Genomic DNA, 27,237 nt, shown 5'->3' with positions numbered 1-27,237 from the left:
ACATTTGCCATTCTTCTCACCTCAGTTCTTTGCTTGAAATGCATAGAGTCTCTGCAGTGCCCGGCTACAATGGCGCAGGATCACACATGAATTCCGTACATCTGATTGCGATCTCTTACGTTTGCAAACGGACATCTGTCGACATGAATGAGGTTTCATCGTCGACCAACAGCGAGATGCCTGTTTACTCAAAATCAGCCCTTTATTCTCGTTTAGTTAAATGATCCCAATTGGGCTGGCCAATGTAGCCGTCTTTCAGTTCTGCGCTTTTAGAGCATTTGTTTTACAGGACTGTTTACATGATCTCTCAGAAGAGGCTGATTTAATTCACCTATCTCTGGATTGGTTTAAAGGCACATCTTCACATCAGTCGGATCAAAGAAGAGATTCGACTTTTTTCATCCGGGAGTGGGGCTTAATATGTCAAGACGAAAACAGACCAACCCTTTCAAAGTGAATTGTAGGTATCTCAGGTATTGTAAACACTTTTAATTTACTAGAAAGTGTTAGAAAGCTTTTTTTTTTTTTTTTTTTTTTTTTTTTTTTGTAGTCCTACGAAGGTGATAATCGCACAGGAAGCTCTAACCATCATGATTGCATGTGTTAAGTTGTTTGCTTTCCTAAAGTGTTACAGTACATCCGCATTTTACTGTACAGGAACAGCAGCCAGAGGCCAGGTTACTTTTCACAACATTAGCTTGTTTAAAGCCTATGTTGATGCCTGTGTTACCCCAAAGAATCATTTTTAAATGTAAACAGCCTTTACCGGTGTCTCGTTTTAAAAGTAGCCTACTAAATATGACATTATATGTACACTGTAGGTTATAATTGTGATAGCAAATATTTTTGCTTTAGAACTTTAGTGTCTGTTGTTTTATATCAAATAGTAGACAGAAAAGTATATATGTATAAAATTGCTGCATCATATCGGTTATCATTCATAACAACAAATGATCAGATATCAGAATCTGTCTAAACTTTTACATCATTGCATCCCTAGTTTACAATAGAATTCTCTATCTCTATAACAAGACACAATGTGGGATACTAATACGTGTATGTGGGGGACAATGACAATTGATTCTGTAAAGAAAAAAATAGCTTTCCAGTTGTATGTACTCCTCTATCTATCCATCTATCATCCATCTATCTATCAATCCATCCATCATCTATCAAGCCATCCATCATCTATCAATCCATCCATCATCTATCTATCTATCTATCTATCTATCTATCTATCTAATATAATGCTAAATAATGCATTTTATTTTTAATGTGCTTTTTTCTTGAGATGTGCAAAACTACCAATTTTCATAATTTTCATAGTCGTTTGACTGACTAGTCGGTGTTAAGGATAATAATAATAATAATAATAATAATAATAATATATACACACAATTGCTCATCATATCAGTTATCATTCATAACAACAAATGATCAGATATCAGAATCTGTCTAAACTTTTACATCATTGCATCCCTAGTTTACAATAGAATTCTCTATCTCTATAACAAGACACAATGTGGGATACTAATACGTGTATGTGGGGGACAATGACAATTGATTCTGTAAAGAAAAAATAGCTTTCCAGTTGTATGTACTCCTCTATCTATCCATCTATCTATCCATCCATCCATCTATCATCTATCCATCCATCCATCCATCCATCATCTATCAATCCATCCATCCATCCATCTATCATCCATCCATCATCTATCATCTATCCATCCATCCATCCATCCATCATCTATCAATCCATCCATCCATCCATCTATCATCCATCCATCATCTATCTATCTATCTATCTATTTAATATAATGCTAAATAATGCATTTTATTTTTAATGTGCTTTTTTCTTGGGATGTGCAAAACTAAAAATTTTCGTAATTTTCATAGTCGTTTGAACGACTAGACGGTGTTAAGGATAATAATATATAATTAGACTCTGTTACGTTCATTTGGCTCCAATCAGACACGTTTCAGAGCGCAGCACTTCTACATGGTAATTAACAGATATTCAACAAAAATATAGGCTAAATAACTAGAACATCTTATTGCATAAAACTATCAAAGTAAGAGAAGAAATAAGAAAGGATCCAATACTGAGTGGCACAAAAACGGCTTATGCACATCCTGAACGTAGAATGACGTGATTTAATGTAATCGTAGTGCTTCATGTTGATACTCGCTGCACATTCAAAAGTGCAGAACTGCAAGAAAATGGTGTGTACACACATCTAGTTCATGATAACAAGCTGTTTAATATCTGCAACTATTTATTTAAGCAGTGTCAGAATCAGCAAAAGACTTTAATCTCTCTAAAGCACCTCACAAATATGGCAATATTACTCACAGTAGAGGATTTAACGTACTGATCGTCTTTAAATGTATTGTTGATGTGAGTTATAATCATGCAAAAATGCTCTCCAAGAAGTTGCATATCCCATTAAAACCACCACCACTAAAAATATTAACGTAAGTAGTCGACCCCACTAATCAGCTAGTCATTTGTTGGACGACTAGTCAATTACCTTGGCACATCCCTACTTTTCTCATACACAAAGCGCTAAAACATAAATATATGTATCTATACACATGCATATACATATAACACAGCAAAATAAGCACAATACTGAATCAGTTTCTACATTGTTGTATTGTTGAGATGCTAGAAAAACAATCGATGTTAAAGATCAATTCACTGATCTTTAGTGGGGACATAAAGAAGTTCACTCATATAAATGCACAATGTAAAAATATATCACTGCGCTCACTTATATTAGCAGATTTTTGCTTTTTGTTTTGATGACTCCATAACCACATGGAGGTTAAGGTCACCAACATCTCACCCATGTTTAGTTCACCGTCTGAAAATGTGTTTATTTCTGGTTAGAGATGAGCCAGCAATGTCTTGAGTCGGAGGATGTTTTCCAACAATGTGTGTTGAAACTCTCTGAAATCATATAGTATATTATCATAGAATTGTCTACTGTTTCTTCACTCTTAGAGGACACAAGTCTAATCTGTAATGCCATGCCGATTGTGAGCAATCTTTTGCAGAAAATACCCATAGGCTTTTTTGCTACATATATCTCCACTAATGGTTTTACATCTGACATTTAGGGATTGTCAGTTGGTGACATGATCAAAAATGTTACTGATATGTAATAATTAGTAGTAGCACATATAAGTAAATAGTAAATAAGTGTTCCTTGACTCAACACACATACACAAACAAATACTTTCAAGAAGCTTATTTCTATTGCAAACATTTGATTATATATTTTAAGATTTTGGAAGCTTGTTCTTAGTAAATACTGTCTTGAAATTTTTTGTCTCTCTCTCTGTTGAAATGAGTCATTATTATTAATTTTTGTATATTTTTCATATGATCCAGGACAGTAAAATATACAACTTTGTTGTATTTTTCTTTGGAAATAATAGGGGCACTTGGAGTCGTACTGGGAAATATTACTCCGTGGGAAAGTATATGACCGAGCTTGTTCTTCCATCGTGTCTGGAATAACCCTTTTGTCAATCAGGAAAATTAAGAGCTGAATTAGTTGTCTGGGTTGATCAGATGTCTGTCTACCATTCCTCCATCCCAAGAACCTAGAAAGGGGACTCAGACAGGGTGCAAGGCCCATACTCCTCTCTCCCTTCAACCTTTCCTGTGCTGTTTTCAATGTTCTATGTATTTGTAGTTCATTTTCCCTTTTGGGGTTGGCAGGGACTTCTAAAGGGTTGTGGGAGAGGGTAGCTTCTCAGGATTCAGGAGCACTCTCATTGTTTGGTATTCCAGTTAAGTTTTGCCTCTCTTTTTGTCTATTTTGTTCCCACCCCCACCACTGACTTTACCCTTTCTCTGGTGTCTGTTGGCTGACGAGTTTGTCTCTTTGTCTGGATTTAGTCAGACACTGCGTCACCTCCTGCCTACAGACAGACAGACGCAGAGATAACATCACAGTGGCACATGGGGGGGGGGGGTGAGAGGGTGGAGAGACAGATGTACAGACAGAACTGGCAATGGGGGATGGGTAACTCTCTTACATCAATCACTGGCTGACTACTGTTGTAGCTGTTCATAGTTAAACATTAAGAACCCTCTACTTTCATGCAAATCTTTGGCACATTTCGATGGACCTAGTCATGTTTTTTGATGTTGATTAAACTGTCCCGTGGATACTAGGGAAGTAAAATGCTTGCAAAGGGAACTCTTGGGTGACTAGAGGTAAAATATTGAAATGGTCTGAGCTCAAATGGACTTAAGCTTTCTGAAAATCAAAAACAAGATCTTTGGTAAAACCACCAGACACAATCACAACCCAATTCCAGTCCAGTTTGAACTTCACAATAATATATTGGTTGGCCATTAGTGGTGCTTGATAAAACAATCATCACTAAATAGACTGTTTAGCCCAAGACGGACCACTTGTATTAAAATGAATGGGAGAAATTGGAATGCCCTATATGGCGGATTTAGAAAAGGAAGTCCCGCCTTGCATGTAAAAGAGCCAATCACCTTTTAGAGACAGACATCCCCTGTCAGTCAACTCTAGACGTGCACACGCATTAGCTGGACCCGCCTGAAAAGAAGCATTTTTTAGTGTGATTTGAGCTAAAGAAGCACAATTTATGATACCATTGTTGTCAGATTTGACTGTTGATTTGAAATATGTTCTCTGATCTTAACTTTGACCAGCTGTTTTGGAGATTTCGGTCATTCCCCATTCAAGAGCTGAACTTTGATGCTGTATCCATAGAAAAAATAGCTGTCTGTAAGCATTCCAAAGATGGCCACCGAGTGGTCTGACTTGCCTTTAAAGGAACTTTGATCACTATTAGTAATGCTAATACTTTAACAAGCCACTGAGCCTTTGTCGCGTAAGTTGATTGATGCCTCAAATCATGCAGATTGTTGAGGAGAGGTGTGCTATTACTTATCAAAGCGATCTGACTTAAAAACAAACAAAAAAAACAATTCAAATCCCATTGATGTACACTGAAGGAGGTATGGATGTCAAAATTACAGGTAAATTGGTACTAAGTCAATACTAAAATTAACTAGATGTAGCGATGCTAGACTATCCGCAATAACGGTAGTACTGAGTACCGACTCATTTCGGTATCCGCATGCTTTGACTGGCAGATAGCTAAATGATCAAAATTTGTTTAAAATAATCATCTTCGTGAGTTATTAAAATAAACAGTCACTTACATCTAAAGTGAACAGAAGGACTGGGACAAAAAATTTTTTTTATCAAAATATCAGATCTGTGCATTCCCAGATAGCACACTTACATCTCTGAGATGTCTGTTTAGGAGCATTTTATCTGGAAAGCATTACAATCTAATTAATATCAGATAAACATCTTAAAAAGATCAGCTTTTTTTGGGGGGGGGTTTTCCCCTTTTTCTCCTTTTTCTCCCAATTTGGAATACCCAATTCCCAATGCGCTCTAAGTCCTCGTGGTTGCATAGTGATTCGCCTCAGTCCGGGTGGCGGAGGACGAATCCCAGTTGCCTCCGCGTCTGAGACAGTCAACCCGCGCATCTTATCACGTGGCTTGTTGAGCGCGTTGCCACGGAGACATAGCGCGTGTGGAGGCTTCACGCCATCCACCACGGCAACCACGCTCAATTCACCATGCGCCCCACCGAGAACAAACCACATTATAGCGACCACGAGGAGGTTACCCCATGTGACTCTACCCTCCCTAGCAACCGGGCCAATTTGGTTGCTTAGGAGACCTGGCTGGAGTCACTCAGCATGCCCTGGGATTCGAACTAGTGAACTCCAGGGGTGGTAGCCAGCGTATTTTACCACTGAGCTACCCAGGCACCCCAAAAAGATCAGCTTTAAAAACATAAAAACAGGCCGAAAGTCCTGCTGACACCCAAGAAGGAAACTTCCTATAGATGTATTGCAGATGAGCACACAATCAAAAAAATACACCTTCCAGATGGAAACTCGCACATCACGCTTGGGTGATGTACGTGTGCTGTCAGGGTTAGCACTTGCAGTGTAAATGCAGCCTGATAGATCTGCTGCTGTCTAGTATGTTTTTAACATTATCAAACAACATTAAAAAAGAAATTGAGAAAACCACTCGCAGTGCTATGCTGCAGTGGTTTAAAAAGTATGTATTATATTATAATATTAATCTACAGTGAAGACTATACCAATAAATGATATTATGTTTCATTACTTTTTTCCATTTCTGTATGTTTTCTTGAAATTGATCATACAGTACATTTACATGCGCAGTTGTACTCGAGATACAGTGGGTTTCTGCATAGTCAAGCAGCAATCTTTATCTGTCTGTCCAAGTGTACATGACGCAGTACATAATCAAATATTTGAAGATAGCACGTCAGCTGAGGTAGTGCCGGTAAAACACGCATCACCTCTGTTTTTGGGAACATGCGTACAGTGCAAAGCCAACTGTGGTCCAATTAATGTGTATAAATGCTGGAAGAAGCTGAGCTTCAATTGCATTATCTAGGTCTGTTTGTACGACTTTGCAAAAATCAGACTGTTAAGATTTCAGTTGAACTAAAGTGTTTACGTGACATTTTAAAAAGACGGATTATTGTTTTAGCTCGTCTGAAATCGAAGTGCATGTGAACATACTGATAGAGACTTGAGGATTGGCTCTTTTGACTTGGGCTAGTAAGTAATACCCTAGCAACCACCCAAAACCTCTTAGCAACCATATAGAACACTGTTGTAACCACGTTACATTTTCTTGAGCTTATGTAAATGTCTTGTTTAATTTGTTAGCTGATCGCCATTGATGTTGCTTAGATGCAAATATTAGAAGTCTTGCAGAAGGCATTCTGTAGATGGCAGAGATAGAGTAATGGGATGCATGCTGGGAGGGAGGACAGAGGGAAGAGCAGCTCTGTGTGGGCATACAGAGTGTTTCTGGAGGAGCTGATTCTCACATTAGATGCCCTGACTCGCCATGCAGGAGATGCTGTTTCCTCTGGGACTGCAGTGTATGTTGTGAGCTCAGTCAGTGTGATGTGGGGGTTGTTGAGCGTGAGGTGGATTGTGCACGTGCCTATATGTTTCAATATGCGTATGTATTAGTTACGTGTTAATGTAGCATAAACGAGTGATTCTTATGTCTCTGGATGTAGTTGGTTCTATTGTTGGTAGTGTCAAATCAAGTCAATTTTATTAATATAGCGCATGCCATAATATATATTGTCTCAGCAGCTTTATAGAAAATAGTGTCTCAATGCCTTCAGTGAGTAAGTCAAAGGTGGCTATGGCAAGGGAAAAAAAATTCTCCTTAAAGGGATAGATCATCCAAAAATTTAAACTTTGTCATCAGTTACTCACTATTATGTTGTTAGTGCTGTTTGACTTTCTGTCTTCCGTGGAGCACAAAAGGAGATGTAAGGTAGTACGATAGTGTCTGTCATAATTTACTTTCATTGCATCTTGGGTTTGCATCTTCTTTTCTTTCAAGAATTCAAGAATGAATAAGAAAATGGCTTTTTAGTGTGTGCTGCAAGGATGTCTATTATGTTCAGATTGAGGTACCCCTTTACATTAAAGGAATGTTCCAGGTTTAATACAAGTTAAGCTCAATCGACAGAATTTGTGGCATAATGATGATTTACAAAAAAAAAAAAAAAAAAAACATTGTTACTGACCCATTTATTTTGATTATTTAAAAATAAAAACAAAAATTGCAATTATATTAAGTTGCAATGGAAGTCATAAACATGGATCATAAACATTAAAAAAAAATTGCTATTTTAAAAGTATAGCCAAAGACATAAATATTCTACCTGTTAACATGATTTCAGTGTGATGATATCGCTTATTAACCTTATCTTTGTACAGTTATATCCAATATTACACTTTGTTGTCATGATGACATAATGCCAGCAAACCACGTAATCTAGTAAACACTGTAGTAAATTCCACTAAATTCCTGATTTTATCACACTAAAACCATGTTAATACATGTAATATTTACGTCTTGTGGCTATACTTTTGAAACGGTGTGTATTTCAATATTTATAAACTGGCCCTATTCACTTCCACTTCCACTGTGACTGTGTTTTTTGCTTGTTTTCAATAAACAAGGGATGAGTCAATTATTTTTGTGGTAATCACCATTATTCTTCAAAATCTGTAAAATAAAGAGCTTAAAGGGATAGTTCACCCAAAAAGGAAAGTTCTCATATTTACCCACCCTCATGCCATCCCAGATGTGAATGACTTTCTTTCTTCTGCACAACACATATTAAGATTTTTAGAAGAAAATTTCAGCTCTGTAGGTCCATACAATGCAAGTGAATGGTGGCCAGAACTTTAACGCTCCAAAAAACACAAAGTCAGCATAAAAGTAATCCATACGACTCCAGTGGTTTAATCTATATATATTTTTTGTTATTAACAATTTTTTTTGATTCCATTCACAGATTAAACATAACAGAAAATATGGAATAAAATTATATACATTAAGCCCCTCCTTCGAACATCCTTGGATCTTGGGTCTTAACACACCTCCAAAAAACATGGGTTGTGTCCCCATCTTCTGATTGGCATTTAGAATCCTAGCCACTCTCTCTCCTCCAATACCAAATTGAAATTTTTCTCCCATAATCTCTTGAGAGAAGTTGAAGCTCCGTCCCCCAGACTCTGAATTAGCAGGAAGTAATACACTGATGCCTCATGACCTTTTCCAAAAGCAGTAATCACCACTCCCAGAGTATCTGCCGCTTTCGGGGGGTGTATGCTACTCCCAAAAATAGTACAGAGCAGGTGTCGCAGTTGTAAATACCTAAAGAACTGAGATCTGGGAATCCTAAAATGTTGAACCATATTTTCAAAAGATCTCAACACTCCACTCTCATATAGGTCACTGAGCGTATTAACCTCCCTCATAATCCACTCTGACCAGCAGAAAGGGGACTTATTAATACTTAATTTTGAGTTCAGCCATATGCTTGAGGCAACATTTAAATAAATGTCAACACCTCTAAACTCACCAGGGCATGATCTGAGACTAAAATGTTTCCAATTGAGCAATCAAAAACAGATGAAATGAGGGACTTAGATCTATTAGATCTAAAAAATCTATTCTAGAATAAATCTTATGGACTGATGAAAAAATTTATAGTCCCTACCAGGTGGGTTCAGAAGTCTCCAAATATCTGTAAGACCAAGATTTTTACACATCCTGTGAAGCGTCAATGTTGCTCTAGGGGGCTTACACACTTTTGCTTCACTATGATCAAGGACTGAGTCCATCAAAAGATTAAAGTCTCCTCTAGGGCTGCATGATTATAGCAAAAATCATAATTGTCGATTATTGCCCTTGATATTGTAATTGCGATTATTAATGTTGATTAAAATATTAAATTACCATGACGTCACAAAGTAAGCAACCGTGTGGTTCTTCAGAGTAGCAGATTTCAATGGTGGATATGAGCTGCGCTCCAGTTTCTTTTAAGCATTATATTGTATTGTATTTTATATTGTAATAATGTTTGTTAAGGTATGGCAAATAAAAATTATCTTAAATTGATATCTATGGTATAGAATAAATTAAATTATTGCTAAATTACTGCAGTACAGTAAATAAAATGGCATATTCAATATTCAAACTAATTAACAGGCGATTTAAATTGACCAAGTTACTTATTGCGTTCAGTAAGACCTTTGGTGGCAAGACAGGGGACCATTCATCCCGCTAGATCTTCAACGGTGATCTTGTTTACGTAAGATCATCGTTAGATAATTTTTGGCCTCAGTGGTTGCACTTAAAAACAGTCATTTGCGATCGGAGTTTGTGCGATTCGTGAAAATGTTAAATCTACTAATACAAGCTGCATGGCAAATGTGTCTTATTAGAGCAGACGTGATAATGACGGTGATTCCTGAAATATGCTATTCATGCCATATTCTTTATGTTGGCTACACCTCCAAAACACACTTAGAACAGTTAAGCTGAATTACTTTATTGCTATTTTGTACAAATCAAATTCATATTGGCCTACTTATTAACATGACAAAACAAAACTGTTTTTACATTTTTAATAAATTGTACACAGAAGTCGAGCAATGCGACAAACTCTCCCATTACAATGACTGCTGTCACTCACTGCAGGTTTACACTGTTCGAGACCTGCATTTCGATCGTTTTAATTTTGTCCTGTTGCTCATTTGCAGTGTATTTAACATCTACGTTCAAAGCAAGCTGTGCAATATGCAATGAGTCCAAAATAATTCCAAAATGCTTTTCGCTCTTGTTCTACAGCTTCTTTTCGAGTTTCAGATGATGTTTCTTCAGTATTAATTTTCGTGTGCTATGCGAAAAGTGCTAGAACATAAAGCAAGCATCTGGGCATTCAGACGGTTTAAAACTTGCACATTAGGATCAGTTGTCATTACAGACAGGACGGAGGACTAATCTAAGCAGCTCTGATTGGCCATTGCCATTTCATTGCTCAACGGACATGTTAGTGATTGGTTAGAATACTCAGCCGCTGCAAAAACATGTTGTAAATAGAAACCATTGACGCAACAGGAGCAGACTTAAATTGAATGCTGTAATCGTCAGTTTTCATGATTACATAATTGTGGCAGCTGTAATCATAATCGTGATTAGTTTTTCGATTAATTGTGCAGCCCTAGTCTCCTCCCAATATTATATCACAAGGGGTGCCAGTGGCTTGCAACATCCCTTCAAGATCTATAAAAAGCCCTGATCATCAATGTTAGGTGTGTAAATATTAGCCAAAATAAGACTTTGCCCCTGAATTTCTGCTAAAACAATAATGACTCTTCCTAATTTATCTTTAATCTGTTTGAGACATTTGAATTGTAGATGCTTACTTATCAGTATAATGACTCCCCTGCTCTTACTTGAGCCAGCACTAAAGAAAACATGTCCACCCCATATCTTCCCAAATTTTTCAGCTTCATGCGGGGAAAGATGCGTTTCTTGAAGAAACACTATATCATATTTCTTACGCTTAAGAGAAATAACCTTCCTTCTTTTTATGGGGTTCCCCAACCCATTCACATTCCACATGGCGAGAGACAATCCACTCATATTAACATTTGACATTTCGACATAGAAAAAATAGATTGTGTGTCAAAAACAAAATGATAAAGACCACATTCCAACATTAGTGCAACAATCAAACCCCAATCTTCCCCCCGAACCAAACAAACAGAAAAAAGAAAAACAGCGCCAACTGGTGTCCATCCCTCTAAACTCAAACAGTCCATGTATGCCTACGAGAGCCCCCGCGACAGCTTTGCCGTCACATTGCTCAAGTCCGGTGTTTCTATACAAATTTTGTGAGACAGAATTACACAACAAAATGTAATCTATAAAACAAACTCCAGCCAATAGGCAGAATAAACACATGAACGTGTAGATTCATCCACATAACTTTCCCGAAGGTGTGTTCCTCCACAAAACAAACTCCAGCCGCTAGGTGGAACCAGCACAAAAAGAAATAAAAAAGGTGCTCAGTTTCTTCGGACAGTCAAGTGAATGTTCAGTGAGTTGGTCCACTCGTCTGCAATGTGAGTACCACAAAATAACTCACTCCATTGTCTTCATGAAGGACATCGCTTGCTAGGGACATGTGAATGTTTTACAGACATCAGTGCAAAAGCGACCTTCCATTGATGTAAGAGTTTCTTGCATTCCTTGAATTGATCATGTTTCTCTCTCGTTGAATTCGCAAAGTCTGGGAAAAGGAAAATGCTGTGGTTCTTCCAAGAAAGCCTTCCTTTACTCCTCACCTCGCATAACACAAGATCTTTATCAGATGATCTCAGAAATTTGGCCAGAATTGTTCGGGGCATGTCTCCCTCAGCGGATCGCCAAGCCGGAACCCTGTGAGCTTGCTCAATTTCCAGCTTATGGCCTGTTATGTCGAGCAGACTCTGAAAGAGACCGTCCAGGAATTTCACCATATCCTGACCCTCTTCAGCCTCAGGAATTCCAACAATACGGACGTTATTCTGCTGGCTACGGTTCTCCATGTCCTCTAATTTCTCCCAGACACGCTCCAAATCCACCTTGGTCGTTAGCGGATTAGCTCCGATGACTCCAGATAATCGATCCGTTTCTCGACATCCCCCACTCTTGTAACCACCCCAGTGAATTTCGTCTCCATGACAGTGATCGATTGACGTATTACAGCAAGATCCTCCAAGTCAGCAACGACCTTCGTCAGCGTTGCCGACATTATCAACATTTCTTGTCGGATTTCCCTAATTTCTGTGACCAAATTGACTCCCAGGCTCGAGGCCTCCACGGGGGTGTCAGCTTGAGCACGTAAGTGTCTTTTAATGTCTCCAAAGCCCGAGGATTTTGAATTCTTTGACATATTGTCCTCCTAGAAAATTTATGGAACAGAGTGTATCGAATCTCACCGGTTTATGACATTAATAGTTTTAAAACTAGCAAAGTGCGCAGAGGTCGCCATTCACACGTCCGAACCTCGCATAACGTGACGCGACTCCAATCTGTATCTTCAAAAGCAATATGATAGGTGTGGGTGAGAAACAGCCTCCCTGCCCAGTAGGTGGCGATATGCACAAAGAATGTGATTCGCCAAAAACAAAGGAAGGAGAAAGTGAAATTGGAGATTGATAGTAAAAAAGGACTTAAATATTGATCTGTTTTTCACCCACACTTATATTGCTTTTCAAGATATGTATTTAACCACTGGAGTATGGATTACTTTTGTGCTGCCTTTATGTGCTTCTGGAGCTTTAAAATTTTGGTCACCATTCACTTGCATTGTGAGGACCTACAGAGCTGAGATATTCTAAAAATCTTAATATGTGTTCTGCAGAAGAAAAAGTCATACACATCTTGGATAGCATGAGGGTGAGTAAATGATGAGAGAATTTGATTTTTTTTGGTAAACTATTACTTTATTTTTATTGAATCTGGAAGATTAAACAACATTATTTGTGTTAAGAATACAGGGAATTGTATTACTGTAGCAGGTCTAACATTTGTCCAGACCCAGAGTGAATCTGTTTATTTTGGGGAAAATCTGCGAAATGTATTTAAATATGGTCAAAGGTGTTAAACTGAGTTAAAAGTACTTATTAGTAGCTGAAAAGATAACCAGATCAGCCTTTTTTTTTTTTTTTTTTTTAATAAACAAACAATTCAAATTCCAGTTCTGTGTATTTCTGTAGGTACAGATTCAATATGGACCTGTATTTTGCCTTGTACGCTCATGTGCTGTTTGCATAAATGGATGCATAATGATATATGCTGTTTATTTTGAATCCAGTGACACATTCTCAGTGGCTATGTGCTGTTTCATTCACAGGGCCTTTTCACACAACTGGGTTGGTAGGACCACAGCACACTTTTGAGATGGATTCTCGAGATGACTTAATTGAGGACGGTGAATGCCATGGCAACAACTCACAGGAGCCTGAAGAGCAAGACAGTTCAAGCGGTGAGCTACAAGGCTTAAAAGACTATTAGACAAATATTTGTATATTTGCTCATTGCTCACAAAATATTTAAAAACTTTTTCGTGAGGAAGAAGTATGTTAACTGTGCAGTGTTGAGACTTAACAGATAAGCAAGGTGACCTGTGATGGAGGCACTGATAATAATAAGATCAAACTTTTTTTTTCATGCTACCAGACGACGGTGATAGTGATTTTGATAAAGACGACTCATCAAATGCCTCTGCTGATGACAGCATGATGAGTCATAAAAGCGGCCATTACCACATGCAACACGATGACGTCAAGGAGGTGAGTGTCAGATGCAATATCTCATGTTGTAAGACTGTGAATTACCCTGCACACTTCCTTACTCGTGTTATCTGCATTATCGTCCTTTTATAGACAACTTGGTTTGTAAAAGTATTCAGACCTTGACCAATTATTTTACTTTACTGATTTACGAATAGATTGGAAGGCACTAAAATTATTTAAATGTAATATTGTTTTAGGCTAGAAAATATTCTCTAAATAGGTCTTACATTTGGGATTATTGTCCTGCTGAAATAGGAAACAAACATCAGTTTTGTATCAGACTTCATGTAAAATTCATAAATCGGTACATTGAGATAATTGGTTGAGGGTCTGAAACTTTAACAAGGGAACTGTTCATGATGTCTCATTGTATGTATAAGCCTGTTCAACTTCACAAACCTTTCAGCTTTAAACGTGAGGTGAAGACCATTACAAATTTCCTTTTCATCACACATCAGTAATTGTCATCTTCAGAGGTCCCTGAGAACTATGTAGATAGATATATTTTTGTAGAGCTCTATAGCAACCCGGTCGACACGACAGTTGGAATGAGTCACGAAGGTTTAAGCGTTCAGGTGTCTGCTATAGACGCCACACCACACCAATGCTGCATAAGTCATCAGCTACAGCAGTCATCATTCTCAGAGAATAGTCTCTTGTACTGAATAATGAAAAAAAAAATACACTACATTATCAAAGAAAAACAAAACATTAAATAATAGGGTGTTACTAGGAAAAAACAATGCATCACTGCTAATTTAACCCCTCATATTTTCAGGCTGTAAGTCATGTTACTCTTGGCTTGTCTGTAGTTTGCTACTGTTTGTTGGTCCATTGTGCCCATTAGGAGAGCGAGGAGGGAACAGACCAGGGATGCGGTTATGTGTGTCCTCTTTGTTCCTTGGAGTTCAGTAGCCCAGATCAGCTCGTCGCACACGTCTACCAGGTGAGGACATCAATACCAAACCAAAGCCTCTTTCCTCTTTTAGTCAGGATAAATCCTTTATTTTACATAATCCAATCAAATATGATGGGAATGTGGAATTGGGGACATACAAATTGGCTAAAATTCTGATGAAAAACAAGTTTTCTTTTAAACTTTATTTAGCATTACACATCTAAACAGAGTCAAATCTATCAAATTATGACTAAGTTCAGGATCCAAAATGATTAAGTCATAGGGACACAAATGGCACCGTTTCCTGAGAATGACTCATGTATATACAGACAGTGTCCTTCAAAGTATTTGGACATTTACACACGTAGCAGTGTGCTTGTTATCTTTGAGTGTCATCAGGGAAAATAACTGAGAGGCAGCCACACGTGCCAAAACACATGCCACCATTATTCTGAGAAAGTATAATGCTTTGGATAACTGGAAGTTGCTTTCTCTTTTTAGAAACACACTTACAGTTGAAGTCAGAAGTTTAAATACACCTTAGCCAAATGCATTTAAACTCAGTTTTTCACTATTCCTCACATTTACATACACTTTGTTAGTATTTGGTAGCACTGCCTTTAAATTGTTTAACTTGGGTCAAACATTTTGGGTAGCCGTCCACAAGCTTCTAATAATAAGTTGCTGGAATTTTGGCCCATTCCTCCAGACAGAATTGGTGTAACTGAATCAGGTTTGTAGGACTCCTTGCTTGCACATGCTTTTTCAGTTCTGCCCACAAATGTTTTATTAGATTGAGGTCAGGGCTTTGTTATGGCCACTCCAATACTTTGACTTTGTTGTCCTTAAGCCATTTTGCCACAACTTTGGAGGTATGCTTGGGGTCATTGTCCATTTGGAAGACCCATTTGCGACCGAGCTTTAACTTCCTGGCTGATGTCTTGAGATGTTGCTTCAATATATCCACATAATTTTCCTTCCTCATGATGCCATCTGTTTTGTGAAGTGCACCAGTTCCTCCTGCAGCAAAGCACCCCCACAACATGATGCTGCCACCCCCATGCTTCACGGTTGGGATGGTGTTCTTCGGCTTGCAAGCCTCACCCTTTTTCCTTGACACATAACGATGGTCATTATGGACATTTATTGTTTCGTCAGACCAGAGGACATTTCTCCAAAAAGTAAGATCTTTGTTCCCATGTACACTGGCAAACTGTAGTCTGGCTTTTTTATGGTGGTTTTGGGGCAGTGGCTTCTTCCTTGCTGAGCAGCCTTTCAGGTTATGTCAATATAGGACTCGTTTTACTGGGGATATAGATACCTGTCTACCTGTTTCCTCCAGCATCTTCACAAGGTCCTTTGCTGTTGTTCTGGGATTCATTTGCACTTTTTGCACCAAACTACATTCATCTCTAGTAGACAGAATGCGTCTCCTTCCTGAGCGGTATGATGGCTGTGTATAGTGTTTATACTTGCGTACTATTGTTTGTACAGATGTACGTGGTACCTTCAAGCATTTGGAAATTGCTCCCAAGGATGAACCAGACTTGTGGAGGTCCACAATTTTTTTTTTTTCTGAGGTCTTGGCTGATTAATTTTGATTTTCCCATGATGTCAAGCAAAGAGGCACTGAGTTTGAGGCCTTAAAATACATCCACAGGTACACCTCTAATTCAGTACACCTATCAGAAGCTAATTTGCTAATTGTCTAAAGGGTTGACATCATTTTCTGGAATTGTCCAAGCTGCTTAAAGGCACAGTTAACTTAGTGTATGTAAACTTCTGGCCCACTGGAATTGTGATATAGTCAATTAAAAGTGAAACAATCTGTCTGTAAACAATTGCTGGAAAAATTACTCATGTCATGCACAAAGTAGATATCCTAAAAGACTTGCCAAAACTATAGTTTGCTAATGTAAAATCTGTGGAGTAGTTAAAAAAATGAGTTTTAATGACTTCAACCTAAGTGTATGTAAACTTCTGACTTCAACTGTACTTTCTCACCCTAGTTCATCTTCATCTCATCTATCTAGAGGCTCTTTTAAATTTCAGCTATCATCAGTAATGGCATCATTGTACATATGCATTTCAACATGGCCAGGGCCAAGAGGGGCATTGCCCCCTAGATGTTCCTTGTGCCCCCTCCAGTCGGATGGCGAAATGAATTTGGGTTACAAAAAGGGTTACAGGTAAAGGTGAAAAGAGAACCTATTATCCACCTTAAAGATCAAATTAAGGGCAAACACACAACCTAAAATTAATACTTGACACAATAGACAAACAGGAATTTTAAAAACAGAAATATCTATTTAGAAATGTGATTTTTTTTTTTTTTTTTTTTTTGTGAAACTGTATATCCAATATCCATCCATCCATCTTCTATAGCCGCTTGTCCTATGTAGGGTCACGGGTAGTGCTGGAGCCTATCCCAGCTGTCTCGGCAAGGAAACACCCTGGACAAGTGGCCAGTTCCACACTAGGCAACACACACAGACACACACATTCACACTCTCACTCACACCTATAGGTAATTTAGAGTCTCCAATTAACTTAACCTGAATCCGGAGCACCCAGAGGAATCCCACACGAACACGGGGAGAACATGCAAATTCCACATAGAAAGGCCCAGTTTGAGCCAGGACTCCAACCTGGGACCTTTTTGCTGTGAGGCAACAGTGCTACCCACTGTGCCGAACTAAAAGCAACAAAACCAAAATGTATATCCAGTAGTGATAAAAAAAAATAAAAAAATCCCTGAAGCAGCCTACAGTCTGCAGATTAGGCAAAGAGTTATGCCTAAAAATGTAATTTTAGTATTCAAGCCATAATTTTTTGGGAACAGGAAAAATAACTGTAAATCACAACAGCTATTGGGTCACTGTACAAATAGCTTTGAGGCAAATAATATTTATATAATTTATAAATGTGCATGTATGTTGAAGTACACTGCTCCTAAACTCGTTTTCCACTATGTTCTTTTCAATTTTGAAGAACTGTATGTATGAAATATTTTTATTTCTCATTTCCTGTTAACAGCACACAGCAGTGGGTGGCAGTAAAAGTTATGTCTGTCCTGTTTGTGGACGAGCTCTCAGCTCTCCAGGCTCTCTTGGTCGCCATATTCTCATCCATTCAGAGGACCGCCTGTCCAATTGTGCAGTGTGTGGCGCACGCTTCACAGACACCAACAACTTCAACAGGTCAGCTCATTCTCCATGACATCATTGCCTCATTGTTTTCCAAAACTTGCTGCTCTTAACATTTTCCTCCTCTGAAACGATAGGGAAAAGTTGAAAGAATTCCTCAACACGAGCAGTATAGAGATCAACAGTGACGGTGAGGCCTGCTCCATGTCCAATTCCCTACCTAGAAGCCCCATGACAAACCCCGGCACCAATCCTGGTCCTGCACTGACCTCATTGCCAGATGGCCTCCTCTCTTCTGCGCCTCCTCTTCCCTCACTCTCTGAAAGCCTCAGTCCATCCAACACGGGTCTTCCACCTCTTCCAGACATTCTGAACCCAATGCCTGTGTACCCGGCTGGGGTTCTGTTGGTGTGCAACAGCTGCGTAGCTTATCAGCAGCTTGTGGATGCCCAGTCGCCGTCCATGAGAAAGTGGGCAATCCGAAGGAAGAACGAGCCTGTGGAGGTGCGAATGCAGCGGCTAGAACGCGAGCGAACAGCCAAAAAGACCAAACGGGCTTTCGAGACACCAGAGGAGCGTGAGATGCGACGCTTACGAGACCGCGAGGCGAAGCGGATGCAACGGATGCAGGAGTCGGATGAGCAGCGTGCACGCCGTCTACAGCGCGACCGGGAGGCCATGCGACTCAAACGGGCGAATGAAACGCCAGAGAAGAGACAGGCACGCTTAATTCGTGAAAGGGAAGCTAAGAGGCTAAAGAGACGTCTGGAGAAGATTGACCCATCACTGCGAAACCAGATCGAGCATGATCCTGCGGCAATGGCAGCTCTGACTGCTGACATGAATCTATTCCAGTTTTCCTTCCCCATGTCTGTTCCTTCCATGGACAACGGCCTGTTCATGAAGCTGCCATAATGAGCACAGCTCCCAACACCTCTCAGCCCAAAATTCGGGAAGTATTTGTTTGCCATTCTTAAAACAAAGCTTGACTATGACTGCTATAGGATTATAATGGTTTAGCAATTTCAAGGGGCATTCACTCTGGCAGCAATTTGCAGCAACAAAGCAACCAGAAGTCATTCATTTTCAATGCGAGTTGGTGATTTGAGGCTACGTGAACGTTGGAGACCATTGGCGATGCGACAAAGTTGAGAAGAGTTCAACTTTATGCAAATGTGCAGTGACACGATGCAGCGAATACCAATGGGAGTTCAAACGGTGAAGCTCACGTGATCCACAGACTTATACAGTTCAATTCTGCAGTCAAGTAGGAATACCTGCTAGCAACCTACAGTTCAGCTCCTTGGCGACCTCCAGTGCTGCAATCACTGTCGGTGTGAACCACCCCTAATGAATTTATGTAACAAACTGAATTTATATAAAAAAATTCCAACACTGAAATAAGGGCAAATATGTTTCCCTGCCTGTAAGCATGATTAGAAGATTAATTCTACTTCATTTTCAAGACTCCGATTTGGATTTTAACTCTCTTTGTTCAGAGCAGTAAGACATTTCCTTAAAGTGTCTTTGTTTGCACACAGACTCACAGTGACAGGAGTGAGAAATAAAGCCACTCCACATTCTGTTCAGCCTACTGTTCAAATTTACCAGTCAAAAAGGTTGGAGTTTACCTGTGACCATGGCTCACCTCCCAGGACCCTAGATCAGGTCACTGACTAGCTCATATTCACATAACCAACTACCTCACCATGGGCTCTCTGCATGGTCCAGTTTCACCTGTGGCCTCTGCCTGGATCCCAGAGGCCGTACAGGCCCACACACTGACTTGACATTCCTTTTGCCAACATATACTACAATAATTTCCTTACAGATTCGCTAAAACTGCAACACATCATTTAAACGCTGTTAGGAGGCAAGGAAACTCAGTGGCCCTGTTTGTGGTCTTTATTCATGCATGTCTGTGAAGTCCATGAGACCATAGGGCAGGGCTACTCAAATCTACTCCTGGAGGGCCACTGTTCTGAGTTTAGATCCAACCCTAATCGAAAACACCTGAACAAGCTAATCATGGTATTTTTGAAGTCAGATTGAAACCAAGCGAATTGAATTTCTGAAACACAACTGTCTAAAATTTTTGTTGATTGGATGCCTAAGCGTTAAGGCCAAAGTATACTTCGGCTTTCCGCCGGCCACTACGTCTCACGCACAGTGCACTACACGCAAATTGGCGTCATCAGTACAGCACTTGTGGAATGTCCGTGTGCAGCCCAGTTCAGGGTTTCTATGGACATGGGAATTTTAAAATTGTGTTTTCCAGGCCTGGAAAACTCCTGGAAATTGATAAGATCTTGAAAGTCAAAGAAATTCCTTTAGTGAATGTACATTTTTCCAGTTATAAAAAAAAAAAAAAAAAAAAAAAATCAGTTAGATTTTTCTAGCATTGTTGTGCTAAAAAAAAAAAGATAGATGAAGCATAATGAATAGAACAGAACGCAGCTGTCTTGAGACTTGTTTTTAAAAGTTGACGGTTTAAAACATGACGCTGCTGCACGAGACACTAAAGGAAAACAGCGCATGTTTAAGCCTAGAAAAACAATCCAAAAATAGCACAGACAGATGGGAAAAACATGTTCGGTGTACATGAGCCCTAAAACTTGCTCGCAAGGGATGATCGATTTGTGAGAGAATCGTTTTCTTGGGTCAGTGGTGGGTCAAAGCGGCTCCAAAAGTAGTCTGAATGATTCATTAACGAATTGGTCTGAATCAAATTACTTTTTTAATTCTGTATATAGTAATCACAAATGCCTAGATAGGTCATGAAAAAGTCATGGAATTCCATTGGCCAAAAAGGGTGGGAACCTTGCCAGTTTTTGTAGACAGTCCGCATCTTTGCTCGTTGTCTTCACATGTGCCTGACATTGATTTTACTAAAAGATTATCACAGAGCATCTGTGCAGGCTTGCGTACTTTAGCTTGAGTGCTCGACTGTGTGCAAGACGTAATGGCATGCAGGAAGATGAAAGTATGTTGCAGCAAAAGTTAAAATTACTTTTGTTGAAGATGATGAAGTGTAACTTTCACAAACTATTGCGTTTTTCCTCTACGCCCTTGTGGCTCACCATCCCCATTTAAATCAGTTTATTCGCAGCGCTTTCTGACGCAACAAACTCTAGTGTGTTGGCGCCCTTATCCACCCTCGATGCACCCTTTTTGCCAAGGCCGGACTACTAGACTAGTGCGGACTACTACCAGACTATGCTGCATTACGACATGAAAATACAGTATGGACTCGGAGGAGGTCTGCAAGGTTTGAGGGTGTCATTTGGAGCAGGCCCTCTACTGTAGACTCTTTTGTCCTTTTGAAAAGAGGCTGGTCTTCTCTGAGGATTTACTGTTAGATTTATAGTTTAATGGATTCATAATGAAAGTATATTTCAAAGCACATACACACTACTCTGACCTCGCAAAGTCTTTATACTTTACACAGTGCTACACGGGTTGATATTTGTGCAGGTACTCAGGGATGGTGAGGATCAAACTGCATCCTCACGGCCTGAGAACTCAAAGGAGCAGGAGACCTCCTCTTCCTCATCCATCATTATCACTATTTCAGATCAGGACACTGAACCTCCAAGACATCCATAAGGATATTACTCAGCTAACCACCCAATCTCCTCCTCTGCTGCTGTCACTGTACTGTATAATGTGTACGTTACCTCTTTAAACCTGTGCAGTCCTGCACTGGAACTGGGAATGCTTGTTGTGAACAGTGAGGCACTTAGTGTGCGCTTGATCTCTATTGCAACATAAGTAGTGTATAAAAATTAATGTTGCCTTTGTCACTGGAAATTTGTGCTATGGTTTTATATTGATATACAGGTAAATTATGTTTTGAGCCCTATTTCTATGAGATGTGCAATGATGTTAAGGTTTAGCGAATGCACGAACAGTGAAACAATCAGGGTGAATACCTAAAATAAAGAAATCCCTCCAGTTTGAAGCAATGATAATAATAGTCAACATGAAATTAAAATGACTTTCTTTTTACACATTCCTGGTCTTGTTGTACTTGATCGGTGTATGTTCTTTAAAGAGGTTATTTTTATTATTATTATTTATTTGATCTTTTATCAAAATGTAATAACTAGCTCCCACTCTGACACAACATTCCTTGACATCTGATGTCACAAGGATGCTTTTAAGTAATGCAGCATTTATTAAATCTTGCCAATAGTTGATGTGGTAATTTAGTGCTTGTTAAAGGGATAGTTAATTCAAAAAAGATAATTCCGTCATCATTTACTTTCCCTCTTACTGTTCAAAAGCCATTTGACTTTCTTCCAATAAATACAAAAGGAGATGTTAAATAGAATATTAGTGACTGACAGCCTCAGTCACCATTCACTTTCATTGTGCATGGATACAATTCTTTAAAATTTTCCATTGTGTTCCAGAATTTTTTCCAGAGGAAAGTAAGTCATATGTGTTTGGAACATGGGCGGTACTCGGTGGTGCATTAAGGTACTTCTGGGCCCTTGGGCTCACCGTCCCTCAGGGTCCCCCTGGCAGTTGTCGGGGGGTGGGGGCGGTGGAACTGTTCCATGTTAATGTTCTATGAACATACCCTACATTGGATGGCTTTCATGGTTGCACACAGTCTCCATGTTTACAACAGCATCTCCGTTGAAAGCGTTTAGACCAGTGGTTCCCAAACCTGTTCCTGGAGGCCCCCCAACACTGCACATTTTGTATATCTCCCTTTTCTGACACACTCAATTCAGGTCTTGGAGTCTCCACTAATGAGCTGATGAGTTGAATAAGGTGTGTTTGATTAGGGAGATACAGTTGAAGTCAGAAGTTTACATACACCTTGGCCAAATAAATGTAAACTCAGTTTTTCACAGTTCCTGACATTTAATCGTAGAAACATTCCCTGTCTTAGGTCAGTCACCCCCACAACATGATGCTGCTACCCCCATGCTTCACGGTTGGGATGGTGTTCTTCGGCTTGCAAGCCTTACCCTTTTTCCTCCAAACATTACGATGGTCATTCTGGCCAAAAAGTTACAATTTTGTTTCATCAGACCAGAGGAAATTTCCCCAAAAAGTAAGATCTTTGTCCCCATGTGCACTTGCAAACTTTAGTCTGGCTTTTTTATGGTGGTTTTGGAGCATTGGATTCTTCCTTGCTGAGCAGCCTTTCAAGTTATGATGATGTAGGACTCGTTTTACTGTGGATATAGATACTTGTCTACCTGTTTCCTCCAGCATCTTCACAAGGTCCTTCGCTGTTGTTCTGGGATTGATTTGCACTTTTCACACTAAACTATGTTCATCTCTAGGAGACAGAATGCGTCTCCTTCCTGAGCGGTATGATTGCTGCGTGGTCCCATGGTGTTTATACTTGCATACTATTGTTTGTACAGATGAACATTGTACCTTCAGGCGTTTGGAAATTCGGAGGTCTTGGCTGATTTCTTTTGATTTTCCCGTGATGTCAAGCAAAGAGGCACTGAGTTAAGGTAGGCCTTAAAATACATCCACAGGTACACCTCCAATTCAGTACACCTCCTATCAGAAGCTAATTGTCTAAAGGCTTGACATAATTTTCTGGAATTTTCCAAGCTGCTTAAAGGCACAGTTAACTTAGTGTATGTAAACTTCTGATCCACTGGAATTGTGATATAGTCAATTAAAAGTGAAACAATCTGTCTGTAAACAGTTGTTTAGAATTACTTGTTTCATGCACAAAGTAGATGTCTTAAAAGACTTGCCAAAACTATAGTTTGCTAATATTAAACTTCTGACTTCAGCTGTATCCAAAATGTGTAGTGTTGGGGGGGCCTCCAGGAACAGGGTTGGGAACCACTGGTTTAGACGCAATCCTCCCGTGAATGTCGACGGGGAGAATGGGGTGGCAGGCGCTGCTAGAGGGGCCCCCCTGGGAGTTGTGGGCCCCTGGTCTTCAGCCTGTGTAAGTCCATACATTAATGCGCCCCTGACGGTACTAGGATGTGATCTTTAGGGTGGGTAACTATTTATCACATTGTCTGACCAGGGGGTGATCCTCCTTGATAATTTCGCAGGGGGTTTGGTCCTACTTGATTTTGTTTTGACATTGTTCCGTGAGGCCGTCAGAAGTTTCAGGGGGAGCCCAAAAATATCTCCTTTAGACCAGGCCATGGTCTGTTATGACATTGGGGTGAGTAAATGATGACAATTTTTATTTAGTAAATCCCTGTACGGTTAATGTAATAAGTGTTACAGTAATAGTTTTGGAAAAAGAATCGTCAACGTTAGGATACATTGAGGGTGAACTCGACTTTCAGACTCCATGTCCCAGTAAAAAAGCCTTCTAAAAAAGACTCACAATAGACTGTATTCTGATCTGGCTCCATTCTAATGTAGATTGCCCGCTTTTCATGATCCAATCAATTTCCATCCTACCTTTTTTACATTTGAATATTTTGAAATATATGATAATGAACGCATTTATATGCTCAACCTTACATCCATTATGTTTAATAAGCCGACAACAAATAAGGTCAGGTAAACGTCTAAACAGTTTAAGCAAAAATCGATCGGCACCTTTAGATTTTTGCGTTGCATGTAAATGCCTTAACCAGCATTATTACCGACTTGTGCGCAAAAGTTGTGCGCAAGACTGTTTGCGTTTTTATGTCAAAGTACAGAATAATCAGATTATTTAATCTCGTGTAAAAGTTGTTTTTTTAATAGCTGATTTTTGGTAGTTTTCAGTGTATGGCTGTGCATGTAAAAGCACTCCATATGCAAGTAAAATGGGTTGCAAGGAATTTCATGTTGACTTTAATGTTTATTCAGTTCTCAGTATTTCATATTGGAGGGGGAGACAAAAGTCAGTCATGCTATCATGGACAACTGTACATCTGTAAATTCCTCTTAAAAACAGGGTAGGCTTTTCATGACATGTATGCGTTATATTTAATTCCAATACCTATTGCAAGGTATTTATTACTACAGTGAATGACACACCTCTCAGTGTTTAGTTCTGCGTAAACTTTCACAATGTGTTCATTTACCATATTTAGAGATACCTCTAATACTTAAAGTTCATGCACAATTAAAGGCAACAAATGTAATGCTTATTATACTGGATATGTCCCACATTTGTGCTGTTTTAATGATGGTTTTTAAGTAAAAGAAAGGATTTATTGCATGTGCTTAGCTCTCAAAGGTGTTCTACACATCACTATGCAATTGAGAGCTGTAGTCAAAAACCTTGGACTCTTTGTATTACTACTATGCAGTTGATATGAAAGTAATGGACTCCGATCACAATTCACCAGATCACAAACCTCAGGCAACTCTAAACAGTCAAGTCATTGGCCCTCAAGTACATAACCTTGACCATGGAATCCATCCTTACGTTTGTTTGATTTGTATGTTAATGTATGCAGATTTAGGAAGAAGAATTACATTTTAATTTATTATAAACATTTGAGTAACAGTATACAGTAGTATTCAAGTGCAACACATCTCAACTCAAGACAAAATGGATAGATTTTAAGATTCTCTTCGGTACAAAATGAGTGGATGACAGGATGCTTTTTATATTTTAAAGATTAAATATAAATATACAAAAAAGAGAATTTTCTTATGTTTTGTAATCCTATTTAGTCTCTGCATTATTCCTAAACTAGTATTTTATGTGGTTGCATTGCCATGTGACATTTATGTATTAGAACCCATTTCCTTTGCACATAGGTCAGTAAACCACTGGCAATGGAACTTGCATGTTATAAACGACATGTTCTAGAATATATGTATTTAAATGAGCTACATTTACATCACCATTTCATTAATTATTGAGTCCAAAAATGATTTGCCTTTTCTTAGGTCTATCTAGATATTTCCACTGTAATGTTTACAAATCTCTACAAGGCCAAAATGAATGAATCTTAATGGGAGTGACAAGAATAGCTGTGTAATTACCTGGTCATGCCACCAAATGGTCCTGTTTAGAAAGCCATGTTCTGTTATCGGGTTAACAGATTGAAAGCTCATTATAAAAGCAGGATTAAAATGTGAAATAAACATCGACTTTACTGCTAAGAGTTTGTCTATCAGTCTCTTTCTCTCTGCTTTGCTCAGAAAAGGACAGTCGCTGGTGACAAAGAGCCTTCTACAGGTGCTGGTCATATAATTAGAATATCATCAAAAAGTTGATTTATTTCACTATTTCCATTCAAAAAGTGAAACTTGTATATTATATTCATTCATTACACACAGACTGATATATTCCAAATGTTTATTTCTTTAATTTTGATGATTATAACTGACAACTAAGGAAAATCCCAAATTCATTATCTCAGAAAATTAGAATATTACTTAAGACCAATACAAAGAAAGGATTTTTAGAAATCTTGGCCAACTGAAAAGTATGAACATGAAAAGTATGAGCATGTACAGCACTCAATACTTAGTTGGGGCTCCTTTTGCCTGAATTACTGCAGCAATGCGGCGTGGCATGGAGTCGATCAGTCTGTGGCACTGCTCAGGTGTTATGAGAGCCCAGGTTGCTCTGATAGTGGCCTTCAGCTCTTCTGCATTGTTGGGTCTGGCATATCGCATCTTCCTCTTCACAATACCCCATAGATTTTCTATGGGGTTAAGGTCAGGCGAGTTTGCTGGCCAATTAAGAACAGGGATACCATGGTCCTTAAACCAGATACTGGTTGCTTTGGCACTGTGTGCAGGTGCCAAGTCCTGTTGGAAAATGAAATCTGCATCTCCATAAAGTTGGTCAGCAGCAGGAAGCATGAAGTGCTCTAAAACTTCCTGGTATACGGCTGCGTTGACCTTGGACCTCAGAAAACACAGTGGACCAACACCAGCAGATGACATGGCACCCCAAACCATCACTGACTGTGGAAACTTTACACTGGACCTCAAGCAACGTGGATTGTGTGCCTCTCCTCTTTTCCACCAGACTCCGGGACCCTGATTTCCAAAGGAAATGCAAAATTTACTTTCATCAGAGAACATAACTTTGGACCACTCAGCAGCAGTCCAGTCCTTTTTGTCTTTAGCCCAGGCGAGACGCTGAAACCCATGTCTTGCATACGTCTGTGCGTAGTGGTTCTTGAAGCACTGACTCCAGCTGCAGTCCACTCTTTGTGAATCTCCCCCACATTTTTGAATGGGTTTTGTTTCACAATCCTCTCCAGGGTGCGGTTATCCCTATTGCTTGTACACTTTTTTCTACCACATCTTTTCCTTCCCTTCGCCTCTCTATTAATGTGCTTGGACACAGAGCTCTGTGAACAGCCAGCCTCTTTTGCAATGACCTTTTGTGTCTTGCCCTCCTTGTGCAACGTGTCAATGGTTGTCTTTTGGACAACTGTCAAGTCAGCAGTCTTCCCCATGATTGTGTAGCGTACAGAACTAGACTGAGAGACCATTTAAAG

The 27,237-nt window shown here is 39.3% G+C and overlaps 1 protein-coding gene across 3 annotated transcripts; it reads left to right on the top strand.

Moving 5' to 3' along the window:
- Window positions 1-21,837, top strand: znf821 (zinc finger protein 821). Of its 3 annotated transcripts, none has more exons than XM_051665771.1 (6): window positions 1-460; window positions 13,342-13,473; window positions 13,668-13,780; window positions 14,631-14,729; window positions 17,718-17,881; window positions 17,965-21,837. In XM_051665771.1, exons 1-6 carry the CDS (start codon window positions 421-423, stop codon window positions 18,740-18,742), a joined length of 1,326 nt encoding a protein of 441 aa, XP_051521731.1. In that variant the 5' UTR covers window positions 1-420; the 3' UTR covers window positions 18,743-21,837. The 3 variants fall into 3 exon arrangements, with proteins under 3 accessions (XP_051521731.1, XP_051522510.1, XP_051523319.1); XM_051666550.1 differs by having other exon boundaries at window positions 1-473; XM_051667359.1 differs by lacking the exons at window positions 1-460; window positions 13,342-13,473; window positions 13,668-13,780 and adding an exon at window positions 16,734-16,870 and having other exon boundaries at window positions 14,715-14,729.
- The last annotated feature ends 5,400 nt before the right edge of the window (window positions 21,838-27,237 follow it).

The sequence above is a fragment of the Myxocyprinus asiaticus genome, chromosome 1, assembly GCF_019703515.2.
Source record: "Myxocyprinus asiaticus isolate MX2 ecotype Aquarium Trade chromosome 1, UBuf_Myxa_2, whole genome shotgun sequence".
NCBI classification, from domain to species: Eukaryota; Metazoa; Chordata; class Actinopteri; order Cypriniformes; family Catostomidae; genus Myxocyprinus; species Myxocyprinus asiaticus.
The sequence above is the reverse complement of the archived record's forward strand: the minus strand, read 5'-3'. Positions and strand labels throughout refer to the sequence as shown.